This window comes from Amyelois transitella, chromosome 13, assembly GCF_032362555.1.
Source record: "Amyelois transitella isolate CPQ chromosome 13, ilAmyTran1.1, whole genome shotgun sequence".
NCBI lineage: Eukaryota > Metazoa > Arthropoda > Insecta > Lepidoptera > Pyralidae > Amyelois > Amyelois transitella.
The window spans coordinates 4,654,605-4,672,285 of NC_083516.1; the positions used below are offsets into that span (position 1 = coordinate 4,654,605).

Genomic DNA, 17,681 nt, shown 5'->3' on the forward strand with positions numbered 1-17,681 from the left:
ATTGTATTTTGTGTGTTCAAATGTGTTCTTTCTGGTATAGCTAGGTAGGTATGTTAGTTCTGATTTCAGTCAGTCCTGTTACCTACTTACTCGAACTTTTAAATTGACCTCACACTAACACGCTAAGATATACATTATGATACTAGTGATATAAATAAGATACTGATATGTTTTCATCGCTAGATGGTTACGAAATAAACAGAAGTGCTAAAGTTGATTGAACCCAAGTTCACAAGAGGACGTGTGACAGTCCAAGCCGAGAGCGAACTAACCATCTCTTACATCAAGTTAATAATTGCCATGCCGGCTCTGCATAATCGATCTAACGCAATTACAAATACCCTGATGAGCGAGGACTAGTTTTGCCATAAAATTTCTTGTTCCGTGTGAGATTGCTGATCTTTTTATAGGGACGTTCCAACGTTCACGTCTACGAAAGAAGTATATAGCAAAAACTGGTATAGAAAACTAGATTTTCACGTCCGCTAGCGTTTAGAACGATTAGCCGCAAGGGAAGCATTGTTGATACGCTATCAGCTGATCGTGCGCAGTCCGCCATGGTATCGCGTCCGCGGCGCATGCGCGCGGCGCCGGCTCGCGATTCCTCGTTGTCGCGCGTACTCGCGAACGTATTTTCAGCACGTGCACAGATGACATAATTAAGATGCCGTGCAGTTTTAGAAAGTTCATGCGTATTATTAAATTCCTTTTGGCTGGAGGGACCGTGTTTTGTATCAGCTGGATTTTGAGTGTCAATGAATGGCACAGCGGCGTCCGCTGGGAGGAACGCCGTGGTTCCCCGGCGGTGCCGACTATGAGGACCATCGTGGCGTACTCGGAGGGCAAGCAAGCGGAGCTGGACAGACCTTCGCCGGTCACTTGCGATCGGCTCCCGGCTTTCCCGAAAATACCGTATATTGTTAGTTTCTCGATATAATTTTTAATTATTCATAGTGATTACCATATCAATCAATTACACACAAATAAACCCAGTAGGTTAAAATGATAGTTTAAGCTAAAGAAAACTTTACCCTATATTAGGTATAGGTAGGTATATCGGCATGCTATTTAGGAAGCAAATTATGCAGATACTACTTATAATAACCATAAATTATAGGTATACTTGTTAAAAAAATAACATAAAAAAACCAACAAGTAAGTATTTTTCCAATAACTATAATTTATGTACCAAGCTAATAATGAATACTCGAGAAAATAGTTGAAAATACCTAACTATACTTAGCATTCTCTACTGTAGAGCTTGCGCCAGTAAATATAAAAAAATATTCATCTATTAAAATTAATAAATCTAAGAATTGACACAATAATTAGCGATTTTTTTTATATTATTTCACTACCTTAAACACACCAAACTAAAATAAAATTTATTTCAAAAGATAAACATTATTTCGTTGCAGATTTTTAATATAAGTACTTATATTAAATATATATATATATATGTTTCGATCCTGTTCTTATATAAATTGTAATAGTACTTAAATAAAAAAGGTTATCAAGGTGTTACCAAGCCATACTTACAAGATAAATGATTTAAAATCAATTATTAAATAAAATACTTAATATTTTCAAATTAGGAACTTGGAAAGATAGAACATACATGCATACATACATATGGTCATGTTTATATCCCTTGTGGGGTAGACAGAGCCAACAGTCTTGAAAAGACTGATAGGCCACGCTCATCTATTTGGTTTAATGATAGAATTGAGATTCAAATAGTGACAGGTTGCTAGCCCATCGCCTAAAGCCTATCCCTTAGTCGCCTTTTACGACATCCATAGGAAAAAGATGGAGTGGTCCTATTATTTTTTGTACTGGTGCCGGAAACTACCGGGAAATATAGAAATAGATCAAATTCATCTAATAAATAATACGATAGCCTTTCTATGTTCGTGAACTGGTTAGCGCTCTAAACATATTAAGTGTCTTATTCTAAGACGTTATATCATTGATTTACAGTCTCATAACTGGTATTTTAGCGATAAACATTTTATGAGGAAACAATGACTTTTCAATATATACAAAATTTTGTATAATAGAGAATCGCGCCATCAAAGACCACTTTAAATGTAAATGAACTCATTCCTGGCAGATTGTTTTAGTTATTGTACGAAACGAATGAGGTGCGCAACAAATCTTTAATTGTTTGTGTTGTCTTACAGACACGATACGTAACAAGTTTGTTTTGAAATAGTATTTCCCAAATCCCATGAGAACCGCACTATTTCTGTGACATTCACATTTAAGACTCTACTATATTTTTGATAAGAAGTATATGTATGTATGTATATACACATATACATACATGCCCACATATAGTCACGTCTATATCACTTGCGCAGTAGACAGAGCCGACATTCTTGAAAACTTAAAGGTCACGTTCAGCTGTTTGTTGTTGTTAGAATTGAGATTCAAATAGTAACAAGTTGCCAGCCTATCGACTAAATAAAGAATCCCAAGTTTATAAGTCTATATTTTAGTCGCTTATATAACATCCATGGGAAAGGGATGGTGTGACCCTATCGTTTTTTAAATTTGTGCATGATGTGTTATACACACAATATTAGAAAATTGTCCTAATTTTGTTCTAATACTTACGTTATAGAAGTATGTGTATTTTCGGTATGACTTACAGTTTAAATAAATTATTCGTTTCATTAGAGCCGTTAAATAAAGTTTTCTTTTAAATTTTTCAACATTTTTTTCGTAATATGTTGTAAGACTACGCTTTAAACAAGCGTAGTAACTTGAGAATTTCCCCTGGTACAGTTAATGCTTTCACAATAATTTGTTTGCCTCTACATATGCAAATATCATAGACAAGAAGTTTGAGAAACGCCAGTGCTGTGAGATACGAGTCATTGTTACTGCTGCTTACTATGCGGACTAACTTCCTGTACGACGGAATGGCACATACATTCATTGTATAAGATATTCATAATGTTGTATGAACAAAACTTCAATATATTTCAAACTACTAGAAAGAGGTACATATGTGTTGACGAAGGCATAAGTTCTCATATCGTACTACACTACGTGTCTTCGCTAATAAAAGTAATTTAAATCGTTATTCGTTATATATGTTATAATAAATTGCACGAATCAGTTATATTTACGTATGATATCAAACATGTAACGCAAAATTAAACAAGCGAAAAAGCGTTAAAGTTGCAAAAAAGATTTAAAATCGAACTTCTTACTTTTTCTGATTATAAATATTCGAAGCCTCAGCGAAAGTAAGTTTAGTAGGCCGTAGCTATAAACAGCTGGCATCTGCAGTACTAGCAAAAACCAATAATTTCTTTCACGATGTCAATTAAATAGAAATGATTGGAACAAATTGCGATACGTATCCGTCGATATCGGACAATCGGCGAACGTAATCGAGTCGCTGCAATAGATTTACTTGAACTTGTTTCGAATATCGATAATATATTCCGATGCCGGTCACGAACGGAAAATAAATCGGAATCAATATCCTCCGCGGGTCTTTCTAATGGCAAACCGCCACCGGCACAAGCCGACCGTGGCTTCTATGAGAAGTTAGTAAAGTTTCTTTATCTTCAGCAATCAATTGGAGCAAGTGAGTGAGTTAACATAGAATAATGAAGGGTTAGCTTTTAATAATGCCCAATATACGAGTATCACAACTCGCAAGGGGTGGCAATGGACTTGCAAAAGGTACTAGCTTTCGCCCGAAGCACCGCCTGCGTTAAACTAAAATTCCCGTTAATGTAGGAATAACCAAAAAATAGTAACCATGACTATTACAAACTACTTTTTTGGTTATTACTACGGAACAGTAATTTTTTATTTCCAAATTCTTAACTCGTACGAGTATAAAATTGTATCAAAATCTGTTCAAATGATTCACTCACTGTGCAGAGGTAACGAGTAAAACAAACGAAACAAACCTAGCTAATACGTTAAAATAGTTTTTTCTAATTTAGTTTAATCAGTGTAAAATCTTTTAAAGGTGTTACGTGAAGCTTTTTGTTAACGCTTTGCCACCTTTATTTAATTAGAAGAGCGATACTAAGAAGGTGCTCGTCCCTTAGCAAATTAGATTCTATTTGCGTACAGTTCATTGCACTCGAGAATTGCATAAATATATTTCTGTTTCATATCACACAGCATTTGTTTTAGTTTAATAATAATGATACCTACGTTCTGGTATAATTTTGGCCATAGGTATCTACTTATAAATATATGTTACGAGGCCTCTAAAAAAATTACTTATTAATTAATTGTTCCTCCTAAGAACAATTTTGATATATTTTATCAAAAAGAATGGAAGTTTCTTCAGTTTGCATTCGAAGTTTATTCTTTATAAATAAATGTAAATGTAGACTAACGCTGGTAAACTAACCAGAAAAAACCGTAATTGCCCAAATCACAATGTAATTGCTTCGAGACCTTTTATTACACGCTCGGAAGCTTGTTACTTAATATGATCTTAAAAATACTGGAACTAAACGTTAAATGGTTGCCTCAGTACGCTTCACCACTACACCACCACTTTTAACATTATACACGATCGTTAAATATATAGAGTTCTTTTTTTGTCATCTTATCAACCACGAGATGTGATCGCACAGGTGTTTAGGTATCAATGATCTTAATGACTCAATTATATTGGATTTCAAAAATTATTCGTACCAAAACCACAAATTTAACCTGTCATTATAAAATTACAGCAAAGCCATATTTTTATACGGTAATAACTGGTAATAATTCTTATTTAAGACAATTTGCGATTATTGCGAGGATTTTCGGTAAAGATTTACTAATGGCATATAATTTTTTTTGATTTGGAGAGCTATTTAAGAAAACAATTTAAAATTAGATACGCAAATTTTTTGCGATTTAAACAACACGCAACATATCAAATTTACTTAGGTGAGATTCAATGACAACGAACTCGATAATAGGTACATCGTAATGCAACGAATTTGGTATCTTAGGGAGAACTTGGGATAGCCAGGGTTTCACGTCGCGACATTTTTCTTTCGATGTTGCCTGGTTTCGTCATCTCTATTGGTTTGCATATATTGCCAAGCCAGATTTTTTTAGTCAGCATTTACTACTTGGGTCCGTAAGAGGTATTCAGATATTTCGGTTTCCCAAGTCTAAGTATGTTTAATATCTCTTCCATATCTGCCCGAGAGGTAGAAAATAACCAAGATCCAAGGTTACGTAATTATATTATTTCATGAGAATAGATTGCATTTTCGGTACGTGTGAAATGATGACACGTAGTGTTTGGCGTGTGATTACACGAATTGCTATCATTATTCGAGTCCGATTGTTATAACAAAAAGTTTCAAATTATCCTCTCAATAATTCGCACGTATATCTTCGTACAACAAAACAAATTATGGGATCAAGATAGCTATATAACTTTACTAGAGAGCACCCATGACTCCGCCCGCGAAAATTTCCAAAAATCCTTTCTTATTGGACATCTCCTAGCAACAATCTTTACGGATTTCTCTTCTTTTTTAATTGGTGAAAGTCGTTAATGTATGTTTTCATAACTCTTTTGAGTTGATGAATTATCACTCTTAATTCTGTTTTCGACGATTACAGCACTCCTAATATCTTTCTTCAAGACATCCAAAATTTAATCCCTTAAGATGTGATAATTGTTTGTAAATTGAATAAATGAATATCCGCTAATTGTTTTTATCTATTTCCAGGCTATCCAATCTCAGAAACTGACCATTCTGCCCTTTAGAAATTTATCTGCGTTCTCTCGGTCTATTCCTCTAAGTCTGCTTGTAATAAATTACTTTCAACTGGTTGAGATATGTACCTGAAACCTGATAGATTTATTGAAGTGTATATGAATGTCTCTGCATAAAGTTGTACTAACAACTTGTGTTTTTAATACGTACTTTTCAAATCAGTAGTAATTTTTAATTATGGTTTGTCTTATAAAATAGAGACGTGATTTTTTTTTAAAGTTTACTTTAATGCAACCAGCATTTAAATATCCAACATATACACATATATATGACAATGTCGATTTCTTATAATAAATCAAAAATTTAAACAAGTCGGGCACACATTTATGCTAACTCAATCTTTGAATTTGCCCCAGATATATTTATTTATATTTTTGATATTTTTTGGCCTTGTATCAATTTCCATGATAACCAAAATCTAAAACAAAATCGACAGATCTTTAACGATCTAAAATGGCAGAATTTCACCAAACTTTTCCTAATAAGTCACACACAGTTATGGTTTATTCTATTTGTATATTATTACACAAGGGTACGAACTTCTGCTCACATCCCATAAAAACCTGGTTAATTTCCATTCCCGCGGGAATATAATTCTACGCGACATATGGAACCTATATCAATTATCCGTATTCAATCCTAAATTCAAGAGATCGTGATAAATCACAATAAAAATAAGTTTCATTTCATTTCAACATGGATCTTTGTTCTAATATGTAACTAGCGCCTCAGGCTTTACAAAACAAAAGGCGATGAAAGTGAGATCGGTCGTAAATTGAATCTGTCTTCTTGCCTCATTCGAAAACGAACATTACATTATGACTTTTATAAATTCTTTATTTTCCTTGCTTACTAATTTGTCAATCAACGACGATCAATTGCCAACTTAGTGTGTATATTACAAAGTCGCTAAGTGTATCCTATCGCTGACTTAAACTATCTCAGTACTTAATTTTAAAGAAAATCTGATTTTTATTAACGAAGAATAGATTTATTATTACATATTTTCTACTTACACACCGTCCCACATACTTAATCTATACTTAAATCCTACGGGATGGACAGAAGCAGAAGTCACAAGACTTTTAATTCCACACAAACCAATTATGGCATGAAACATTAGAATTTGGCAAAAATATAGTCTTTATTTTTTCTATAGGCTACCAGACCAGCATTGAAGTACCAGCATTATAGTATAACTACCTTAACTATTGTAATAGGAATTCTTCAATTAATAAAACATAACAATTTTTTACTTTATTCAAAGAATTTAATTAAATCGTAAGACGTAACCAGGGATTAAGGATAATAAATAACACGACTTAAGATTTTATGACCAAAGTTATTCACTAAACAGCAATTAGTAGATGACGCAATGTTTTTAGTTTCAATCAGTATGTAGCCGCTCTATTATTAAAATTAAATTAAAAAGAAAATATTCAGATATAATTCAAATTAATTACTTGGAAAAAGGTCAATTCTAATAAATTTGACGTATTCAATTAAAAAATCACGATATGCATAGATTGTACGTAAGTCTTTGATTCTAAGAGTATTATGGACATTTATAATGTCACGAAATTATTAATTACATACTAACTTTTTCCACTTGCCACGATCTCTGCATACTTCCTTCGCTTCATCCACATTCATAACTCTCTTCATGCAAGGTCGGCGGTTTCGGGTACTCTTGACCTGATCCTTTGCCAGGACGTCCTTAATTTGATCAAGATATAGTCTTTGCCTACCCCTCCGTGAAAGATTTGATTTTGTATGAATGTGTGTATGTAACTTTTTCCAACAACTTCGTTCTCGCAAAGTCTGTTTTTCATGTTGCCCTGGTAATTAACAAATATAACAAATTTTAAACTCTTACATACCAGTAACGCAAAAGAATTGATAATCATGATGCAAGGAGCGTGTCACCAATGAAAAAGCTAATCTCGTTTCACCGTTACACTAAATAAGTAGTTATCTCCAGTACAACGAGCATATTCTTAGAATTCCAGTTAATACTTTGTCATCGAATATCTAGTACTTGTTTTCCACCCACGAAGCCAAGTGGAGCGGCCAACAGTACCGTGGTTCACGAAAACGCGACGTGACCTCACGTACTTCCGACCCACGAACCTAATAACTGTGACTCCATGCAGCATATCTGTGGCCACACAATTATTTAGTGCTGGCAACATTGAGTTCTTTCTACTCACATAGAGTGCACCTCGTGTTCGAAATACAAACTAAATAAAAACAATTTCAAAATTATTGTTCGATAGATTTTACCAGCAGTATCACCCAAGAATTTAGCGACACTTTCAAAATAATACAAGTCTATATCAAATCCCATGCAAACTTTAGTTTTTACCGGGATGATACGGTAGGTATCCTCTTCCAGCTCTTAATTTAATATATGCGAAATTTCAAGATTGGTTCAAAAGATAACGCGTAAAGGGGTAACAAACAAACTTACTTTCGCATTAATAATATTAGTTGGGATGATAGTTATAATAATTATTGCATGGTTTTTTATACCTTTTATTTGATCTTTATCTTTTTTCTTCCTTATGGAAGGGTGTAGAATACGTGTACCGTTTACGTTTACCTCTATACATTTAGGGATCGTTTTTTTTTATTTTTCAAAGCGACTGCTTAGCCTCATTTCTTATAAATAGGTGTGCATTCTAAACAAAATAACGCGTGAACCATACTAAAATATATTTTATAGTTGACATTCATTTTGAACAACCCGTCGTCGCAAGTTTATGGCAGTTAGTTCGTGGTATCATTGCATGATGAGTTTATTTTATTCGACAAGAGGTCAGCGGCCAAAGCATGCACATGTATGTCAAGTCATTATTTCTTACAGGGCAGACGGCGTCAATAGTTAAAGGACAATTTAGCTGGATTATGGTAATGGTGGAATTGAGATTCAGTTTGTGTAGTTAAGATTGAATTTCAACTGTCAACTACTGAATTCCTAAACAACCGAAACAAATTGCAAGAGATTTACATTTTGCTCCTATTGATAGGGTTCAATACATAAAATAGGTATGAATGAAAATGCGGCACGTACTTAAATTTTCACAAGATAATTTATACCAATCAAATTATATCTATTTTATTCCAAAGTTCCAAACTCACTTGTAGGTTATTAAATATCTTCATAACAATGAATTATATCTCTATAAATCGTGGGTCAGCTAACCTTTGTTGGTCATGGATATTAGCCAAGCACATTTTGTACTCATGGCACATATTATAAGTGACTTGTTAATCAAATCAAATCAAATCATTTATTTGTTAGAATACAATTTTTTTACAATCAGATGGTCACGATATAATTAAGTACATGCATTCTGCCTTATTAGGCGTACAAATATTTGGATAATAGACGGAATAAGATTTAATATTACTTACAATTATTTATGTCTTTAATTAGCACAAAGTTATTGATAAATTTAAGTATAAAAGTCGTACTGATTATTGACAATTATTATTCACACTGATTCCTAGAAAAATGTCTGGTCAAGAATACCCTTAACTAAACGAGCTTGTAAGTATAACGAGATGTCAATTTGGATGAAGAAATCTAAACTTCATTTTATTTTATTTATTTAAATCTTTATTGCACAAAAAGATGTACAAAAGGCGGACTTAATGCCGCAAAAAACCAGCTGACCAAACAGAAAAAAAAATTAAGTTGGTGGTGTGAAAGTATTCACTTTAACATACTGAAAAATACATACATTACAAAAAAATGTATAAATACATACAAGATACATAATATACATTATAAATGCATATAAATACATAAAATATCAATAATGGGGCAGATCAGTAATTGCAGGATTGGTGGCAAAAGATATGTTATTTTATATTTCTATATACAAACAGGTATGATATCTTTTTAGAAGATTTTTATTTCGCATGTTTCCCAAGCATCTAGTGAAGGCATATGAGTACACTCGGACATGGGAACTACTTGCTAGATAAATTGTAGATCAGGTCGTTAAAGTAAGCTTTCAGCATGTATTTAACAGCGAGATAAAGTGTAGAACAAAAATAAGAATAAGGTTTGGTTAGGTTGGTCAGAAAGAGTTAATTAAAGAAAACTCAATAAAAAATTGTAAGGCCAAAGAATACCCTAAATTGTAGTTATTACTTTTTTATTTCATAAATGTTTTAATGCATATATTCATAATTCTAAACAGCGTCGAATAATTTACTAAAATAACATTACCTACGGCTCTATTTTTATAATAAAGATAAGGTAATTAGGTACCAATTAATAAAAAAAAGAAATTAAATTAAAACTATCTACATCTCTTATAATTGAATACCTACTTACCCTTTAAAAACAATATACTTAATAAATAAGTATACTTAATAAGCAGATGATTTCTTCCACATAAAAATTATAAAAGAATGCTTATGAACTTTGAACATATATGGTAAAGGCAACAAAAACCTTGACGTGTAAAGGCATATCTAATCTAGTCGCGGTCCAATATCATAAATCAGGATAGGGGAAAAATTAAGTGGCCCGTCAATGGATGGTGTATATTTTTTCTATTTTGTACTCTAACTAGAGTAGATTCACACTCTGCAACCGCAGCCATACAAAACTTTTAATATAAATTTAAAATCGTTGTCCAAGCATCAGCTGAAAGGAAATGTTCCAAGAGTCAATCTGTACATATGTATGTAACTTGTTTCCAGATGTTATAGTGTTAAAATTTATGCACTGAACCTTGGTGCTCGTTCTAAAATTTGACACATTTTTTCCAAAGTTTGAATTTTTAACAGCAATGCAAAACTTTTATATTTTGTTTTTTAAAATGAAGTAACAACAAAACACTTTAATAACAACAGAATAAGTTAATGCTTAACGCAAGTAAGATTAAATTTCTATAAATGTTTTGCGTTCAAAAATGTAGAAATATATGTTTCAACACGTCTCCTAAACAAGATAGTTCAGAGATTTACTGGTCAGATCTCGCGCAGGTTCACGTTGCTATCTGATGTATCTTGTGAGGGGTTAGAATATATCGTGCCGATAGCTTGCACGCAGCGCAAACACACGGAGTACCTAAAATACTATAGAATTAATTGACGAAAAAAATTGTTACAGACAGGATTGTTGTTTATTTTATTTTAGACATTAGTTGCGGTTCTTCCGACATCTTAAAATTAAATGACTTTTAATGCGTTTCTGCATATTTTCCTCAAAAACACACACACATAACGTCTTTCAATGACTGGTTTGGCTTCTACTTTCTACTTTTCGACCGTAAACTAACCAAAATTTGATACGTTTACTATTCTTTTCAAACTGCACTGTTCTGAACAAACAAACATCGCCGAAGTATTACACAATACTTATAAAACGGTGTTTCAGGAATTTGAGACTTACACTTATGAACAAATATCTTCAAATTTATACGGATAACAATAAACTAGATATTTAATTTAAAAGTTGACAGTAAAAATAATAATTAATTGAAGTAAAATAACTCGAGAAACTTTTTGTTAATATTGTTCTGTATCTACGTGGACTTGTGAATCACACCCTCCTTATCGCTTGATTAGACATCAACGCGTTTAGAGTGGAGTTGAATGTAAGTTAGATGTCACGATCATGATAACCTTATGGGGTAGAAAGATCACATTTATTTATTTATATAATTAATTCAATTATTCTTTATATGGTACATATTTGAAAAAATAACTTTAAAAGATCTTTCTCTGTAGTTTTACCAAAACTGGGTACCTAAAATGTAAATACGTAACCTTGTCACTAATCCTATTTCTACTTAAAATTATAGTCACACTAGGTGTATTTAATTAGTTTTTGGAAAGTTTTTTAAATTGTTTTCTATGTCCCATGCATTTTTTTCTAGATAATCTTGGCAGTTAATTAGCGTAATTATAGATATATAAAAAAACAGTGTACCTCGTATCACCTGCACATGTTTCTAAAACTGTACGCCATCGTTCCCATAGTATGTCGCATATTTTAAATGTCCTATGTTGTAATTACTAACTGCTGTGCATAATTTCTAATATCCTGTTGGTGTCACAAAATAATGACATAACAGAATAAACTTCTTATCGATAACATGGGCGTATACGAAAGGTGACTATATTTAAGTAGGGTTATAAGCATAACATACAAAACAAACATTATATTAAAAACATCACGTCTTTAACCCTCAGTAGAAAAGCTGACAGTAGACTGAAAGAGCGTCGGTGGACGAATCGGTAATGTGCCCGGTTAAAATGTGGGATGCGCAGAAAGACACACGTTAGGTTTACGGCAAAGGTTGCGGAGGTCAGATGGGAGTCGCTTCGTGAAAAAACCTGACCCACCCAATCGAGGATCCACAGTCAGAGGTATACCCTACAGTGTTGAGGATGCAACCGGGACTAAAGCCAGGAAGAAGAAGCAAAGCCGACATTCACGAAAACACTTAAAGAAATCGTTTATATCTTTATTCACTCAGAAGTCCGCCGAGAATTTTTGTGTCGCGCAGAGGAACATGAAAAGAACAATGCTCGGAATTACCCTGCAGGATCGAAAACAGAATTATTAGATTCAATCCAAAACGAAAGTTAGCGTCGTTATGACTATCATAGAAAAAAAAAGTGGGAGTGGTGGCAGGGCATATTGCAAGACTGCACGATAGCCGATGGACAAGACGAGTCCTGGAGTGGAGACCGAGAGCTGACACCAACGCGGCAAACCACCGCATCGCTGGGTAGACGACATCCGACGACATGTAGGTCGAGACTAAGTGAGCCTATATCCAAAAGTGGAAGAAGAAGCAAGAGACCTATATCCAAGACTGAATCCTCAAAAGGCCACCATGATGATGATGATGATGATGATAACTATATTAACTTTTACAATCTGCACAGGAAAAGAAACAACTGACATATTTTCGGCGCTACCAACATGGAAGCTGAAGAATAAAAAGCATTAAGCCACACGAAGAATTACCCTTCTGTATTCTTATTATTTTGCGCTGGTTGTCTGTGCATCATTAGAATTGTATAATGAATCTGATGTTATCATCTCGCTCACTTAATTTCTTACTGACGGAATAAATATGTCTTATGTTGAGCATGGTTCCATCCAACATTATAAATCTTATTATTGCAACGAAAATCATGGTGTATTTCTAATTCATAATTACGTACTTTAAAAATAGTAGAAAATTACTGTAACTTACTTTTCTCTCTTTTTCTCAAAATAGAGTTGAATTTACCTTAAGAGTATTGTATAAGTATTGTTATTGAAATTTTTCATACTAAGATTTGGTAAAATAACGGTCACCTGACCCCAATCCGACTTGGAAAAATTTGAAATCATCTTCTAAAATAAGACTTATTTTATTCCTGTAGTTAAATTCTTACATAACAATCATTACAATCTTTGTTACGTTTTAACTAAAAGTGTCGAAATGAAAGAATCGATTATATTTTTTTTTTCTTTTTCAGAATCGCACCTGGTTACCCGATATGGTTCACGAGTCCGGCTGGCAACATGTAGCCGGGACTAGGGTCTCCCTTTACGCCGCCTACTACGACGAGAGGACACCGCAGCGGTACGTGCGAATCTTGGCCAAATTTCAAGGTTAGTTGATATTATATATTGATAGTTTTGAAATTTATGTGTAGAATCGATTCATTTCCTACTATTTGTCATCCTGTTAAGTCCATACATTAAATAGTATCAACCTCTTTTCACATGTTACTAAAGTTGTAAAAAGTTACATGTTTTGTTTTCTATTAAGGACCTTGAGTGAAAAATTTGAAAATCAAAATAACTACGCAATAGTTTATCAAAGAGATAATTTTAGGTCGCTTTTATTTTTCGCGAATTGAACAGGTACCTCAGTTAAGTATATCGTTACCAAAGAGACACTAAAGAGATTTTGTGGGATTCAAAAAACAGATTAACCCATAATTTCTTTTGTTAAGGCATGAAAATACCTAATGTGTTGCCGCAAGCTCTTAAAATTATAATGAAAAGCTATACGAGTTTTCGATACCATCAATGCGATATAACCATGATACGACTACTGCGGTGCTTGTATGTTTACTTTTAAATATTTATTATTCCCTTAACTACGTATCATAATCAGTTACGCATCAACGTACAAACTAAATTACATTTTGTGATGCGAGCTTTAAAAACATGATTATGTCGTATAAGTTTACGGTCGAAATGCATTATCCTTAAAAAGCAAACGAGACATACAAAATGTACCGAGGTTATAATTTAGTAAAAAGTAACAACGCATGCGAGACGCGAAACAAAATAAAAATGCATCGTTCGTACTTTATGTAAAAAACAGACGCAATCTACTCTAATAAAGACATCCGCGAAATCTCAAACGGTGATAAAAACAACACCATAATTATTGGTGAACATGGAACCCCTTGCTCGTTGGTTTAAAAAAAGGCCAAAGAAGACGGTCGCAACTTAATCGCGGAGAATAAATATGGCTCTCGTTTTTGGTCTTACAGTAACTCACATGGTTGTCTCATTAAAATCTGGTTGTGCTAAGTATACATTAAAGTAATAGGGGCATTTATAAATGTTATCTATATGTGTGGTGCAAGTGCAACAAAAGTGTCGGCAGAAAGTGGGCAGAGCGCGACAGACTCGGACGAAAGGCGAGATAAAGTGGCGCTCATTTGTCACTCCTGGCACAAAGTAAAGAGTCTAACAGATGTGAATTATATTTAGCATATAATGAGATCACGCCTGAACTTCGAAACGGTAGCCCGGCAGTACAGACGTCGTTTGCTTAATCTATATTTATCAATATTCTTATTTCAACTAGAATACCCCGATTTGTTCATTTAAGGTTTATACATTCATATATGTAGCTCCACCTCTTTCAACGTATTCGCATAAACATACATACATACATACATAAAATCACGCCTCTTTCCCGGAGGGGTAGGCAGAGACTACCTCTTTCCACTTGCCACGATCTCTGCATACTTCTTTCGCTTCGTCCACATTAAAATCCGCATAAATTAATAATAATAATTAATTTTTTATTAAATCCGCATAAACTCGCCTACAAATCAACTTCAGTAGAAAATACATGGTTTTCATATATGTACCATGTTTGTAATATGATAACTTTTGAACCGTCGTTTTGATTTAGATGAAATTTTGAATATTTGTATCTGCAAAATAAATGAAGTTTTGAATGTGTGTAAAAAAATTATCTGCAATAAAGTTTTTAAGTTTAAAAGTAAGCTCGATTTTTATTTGTCAAGTTCTTCTTCTGAATAAATTCTTTTTACTTTTACTTTACTTTTACTTCTTGTATTTTTAATGTAAGTACTTGTTAAATGCTTATATATATGAAGTGCCTATATCTCTGGGCTCTGCATATTTTGCGCTCACGCCGAGAGTCCGTGTCGTGTAAATTCCTTCCCGCCAAGATAAATGCCACTCCTATATTGCCCTTGGACGGATTAAAACACTAAACCTTTTCACTTCGTTTTCCTTTATAACTTTCTATTTATTAAAACCAAATTTTATATTTTAGCCGATTTTTCTGTAGATTTAATTTAAAACAGAAGCAAAGGGTTTATAAAATTAACCTAATATAATTTAAAAAAAACTTAAAAAAATTCAACAGTTAACCTAACATGAAGAGACCACAAAGTGTAAAAAGTAGGATTAAAAGTAACACAAATTTTTATTCGAAATTATAACATTAGTAATTATATGGAAACAAAAAGGGTTATTTAAGAATATACTAATTGAGCACAACTGATTACAGTAACATAATCAGATAAGAGATTCCGCAAACAACGGCACTTGAGAGCGAATAATCCAAAGGGCAATTTGAAGTTGGTTTTCCACTCATTTCTAATGGAAAGTATTTCTATCCTGTTCATAGAAGGCGGCAATCCAAGAACCGTTGTAATGACAGTTCCTTCTAGTACCGCTGTACCGCACACCAAAGGAAATGACTTGGACAAATTACTATTATATAACAACATGTAATAATTCTAGATATAAAATGTATTGCTAAGATATTTACGGTTAGTTTAGCCATTCTACTCCGTATTATAAAGGAAATGATAGACTACTGTCTTTATTTAGAAAATTACAGTAATAAATTTTCATTGTCCACAGGTCGCAATATCACCACAGAAGAACCGTTATTTTGCCAAACACGCATCCTCAATCCAAACGAAGGTTCCGTGGAAGTAGTGGCAGCAAAACCATTAGAAATTTGGTGGCACGAATGGGATCTTTCATTTTCAGAAGTTGAAACACCTCTTCTGCTCTCGTGCCCTTTGACAGAGAGTCTGTATGGGCCAGCAGTTGTTTCAATAGTCACTGAACCATGCAATAACCCTTCCAATGCATTTGCTTTAAATTCAAATGAAAATAACTATAAATATAAAAACTCGTTTACAATATGTGTTAAAGATATACATTTTGAAAATGATGTTTCACAGAATCTAGTAGAATGGATTGAAACAAATAAATTATTAGGTGTGGATGTTATAGATATGTATATCGATAAGATAGATAAACAAACAGAAAGAATTCTTTTACACTACCGAGAGAAAGGTAACGTTAGATTATTTCAAGTTCCTATTAATAATAAGCCAGGAAGATCTCTTTGGCAGAGAAGAAGAGATCATATAATAACCTACAATGATTGCTTATATAGAAATATTCATGAATCTGAATTTGTGATTCCATTAGACGTAGATGAAATTATATTACCGAAAATAGCAAAAACTTTACCAGAGCTCATAAAACGTCTATTTAAGAAAGGATGGGATCCTATGAAAAATTCTGCCATTTTGATACAAAACGTTTTTTTCTTTGATTTTATGCAAGGAATAGATAAATATGAATATAGAAAAATGCACAGCAAAAGTAAAGTCTATGTAAAACGAGACGACGTCCGGATCAAAAAAAGTCCAAATGTAGATATAAGTGATATAGAACTAATAGATGATACAAATAGCATTAACAATGAAGTCATAGATGTTAGAGAATTAGATAATGATTTATATGACAAATACAGATCTAGGTGCGGAAGAGATTTACTTACACCTAAACTAGTGAAAAACATTGTGAGTTCTGCTATAGTCAGTCCCGTGGGGTATTACAGTAAGAGTCTTATGTTATCCAAAAAGGTGCTGACGGCGTTCAATCACTATCCTCTTGTGAGCCTGGGTGCGTCAGGTTTCGCCGGGTGGTCCGCATCTTTCAGTGAAGTGCAGTTGAACCACTATAAGGTAAAGAAGATTTTTTATTTAACTCTTATATAATTTTTAAAATTCTCAACTATCTATCTAGGATTTTAGATAAGATTATGAATTCAGTCGTCATTAAATTGTCATACACTTAATTTTAATAACAATGTCTTGACCGTACCGTTGCCTACCCCGGTACTAAAAAGTATACTACAAACTTAAGTTTAATATTCTAGGATCTTCTAACATTCAACCAACAATACAAGCATTTCTCTAATAAATAATAGTATCGTGTGCTCACGCTGCAGGAATCGTGCAACACGACGGTGGTGGCCGAGTGCGAGCGCTACGGAAGGCGCGCGCGCCTCGATCGGGCCGCGCTGCGCCTGCGCAGACGCCTCACGCTCGCCCTAGCCAACGCCATCTGCACTCAAATAAACATTACCTGAGACCTGAGAATAATGCCTTTTATTTAAATATACAACGTTTCAATTCACAAGTCACATTCTTTTGCTATTCAAAAATAGCTCTCCTATGTTATTTCGATTTAATCATTCGAGTATTGTCAGTAACCTGGTTTTTTACGGGCTTCTATTTTTAAATTCTAATATTTCAATTGTTTCTTTAAGGAACAAATGCTTTCCAGTCACAATTACCATA

General features: G+C 33.5%; 1 protein-coding gene across 1 annotated transcript; it reads left to right on the top strand.

Moving 5' to 3' along the window:
- Nucleotides 1-568: 568 nt before the first annotated feature.
- On the top strand, nt 569-17,470 carry LOC106141184 (uncharacterized). Its single transcript, XM_060947444.1, has 4 exons — nt 569-919; nt 13,269-13,404; nt 15,940-17,063; nt 17,330-17,470. Exons 1-4 carry the CDS (start codon nt 665-667, stop codon nt 17,468-17,470), a joined length of 1,656 nt encoding a protein of 551 aa, XP_060803427.1. The 5' UTR covers nt 569-664.
- Nucleotides 17,471-17,681: the final 211 nt, after the last annotated feature.

Bases quoted from the DNA above. Each gene is read 5' to 3' on its own strand.
- LOC106141184 (XM_060947444.1), top strand. From the start codon at position 665: ATGCCGTGCAGTTTTAGAAAGTTCATGCGTATTATTAAATTCCTTTTG. The intron at 920-13,268 runs GTTAGTTTCTCG...TTTCTTTTTCAG, and splicing joins TCCCGAAAATACCGTATATT to AATCGCACCTGGTTACCCGA. The intron at 17,064-17,329 runs GTAAAGAAGATT...CTCACGCTGCAG, and splicing joins TGCAGTTGAACCACTATAAG to GAATCGTGCAACACGACGGT.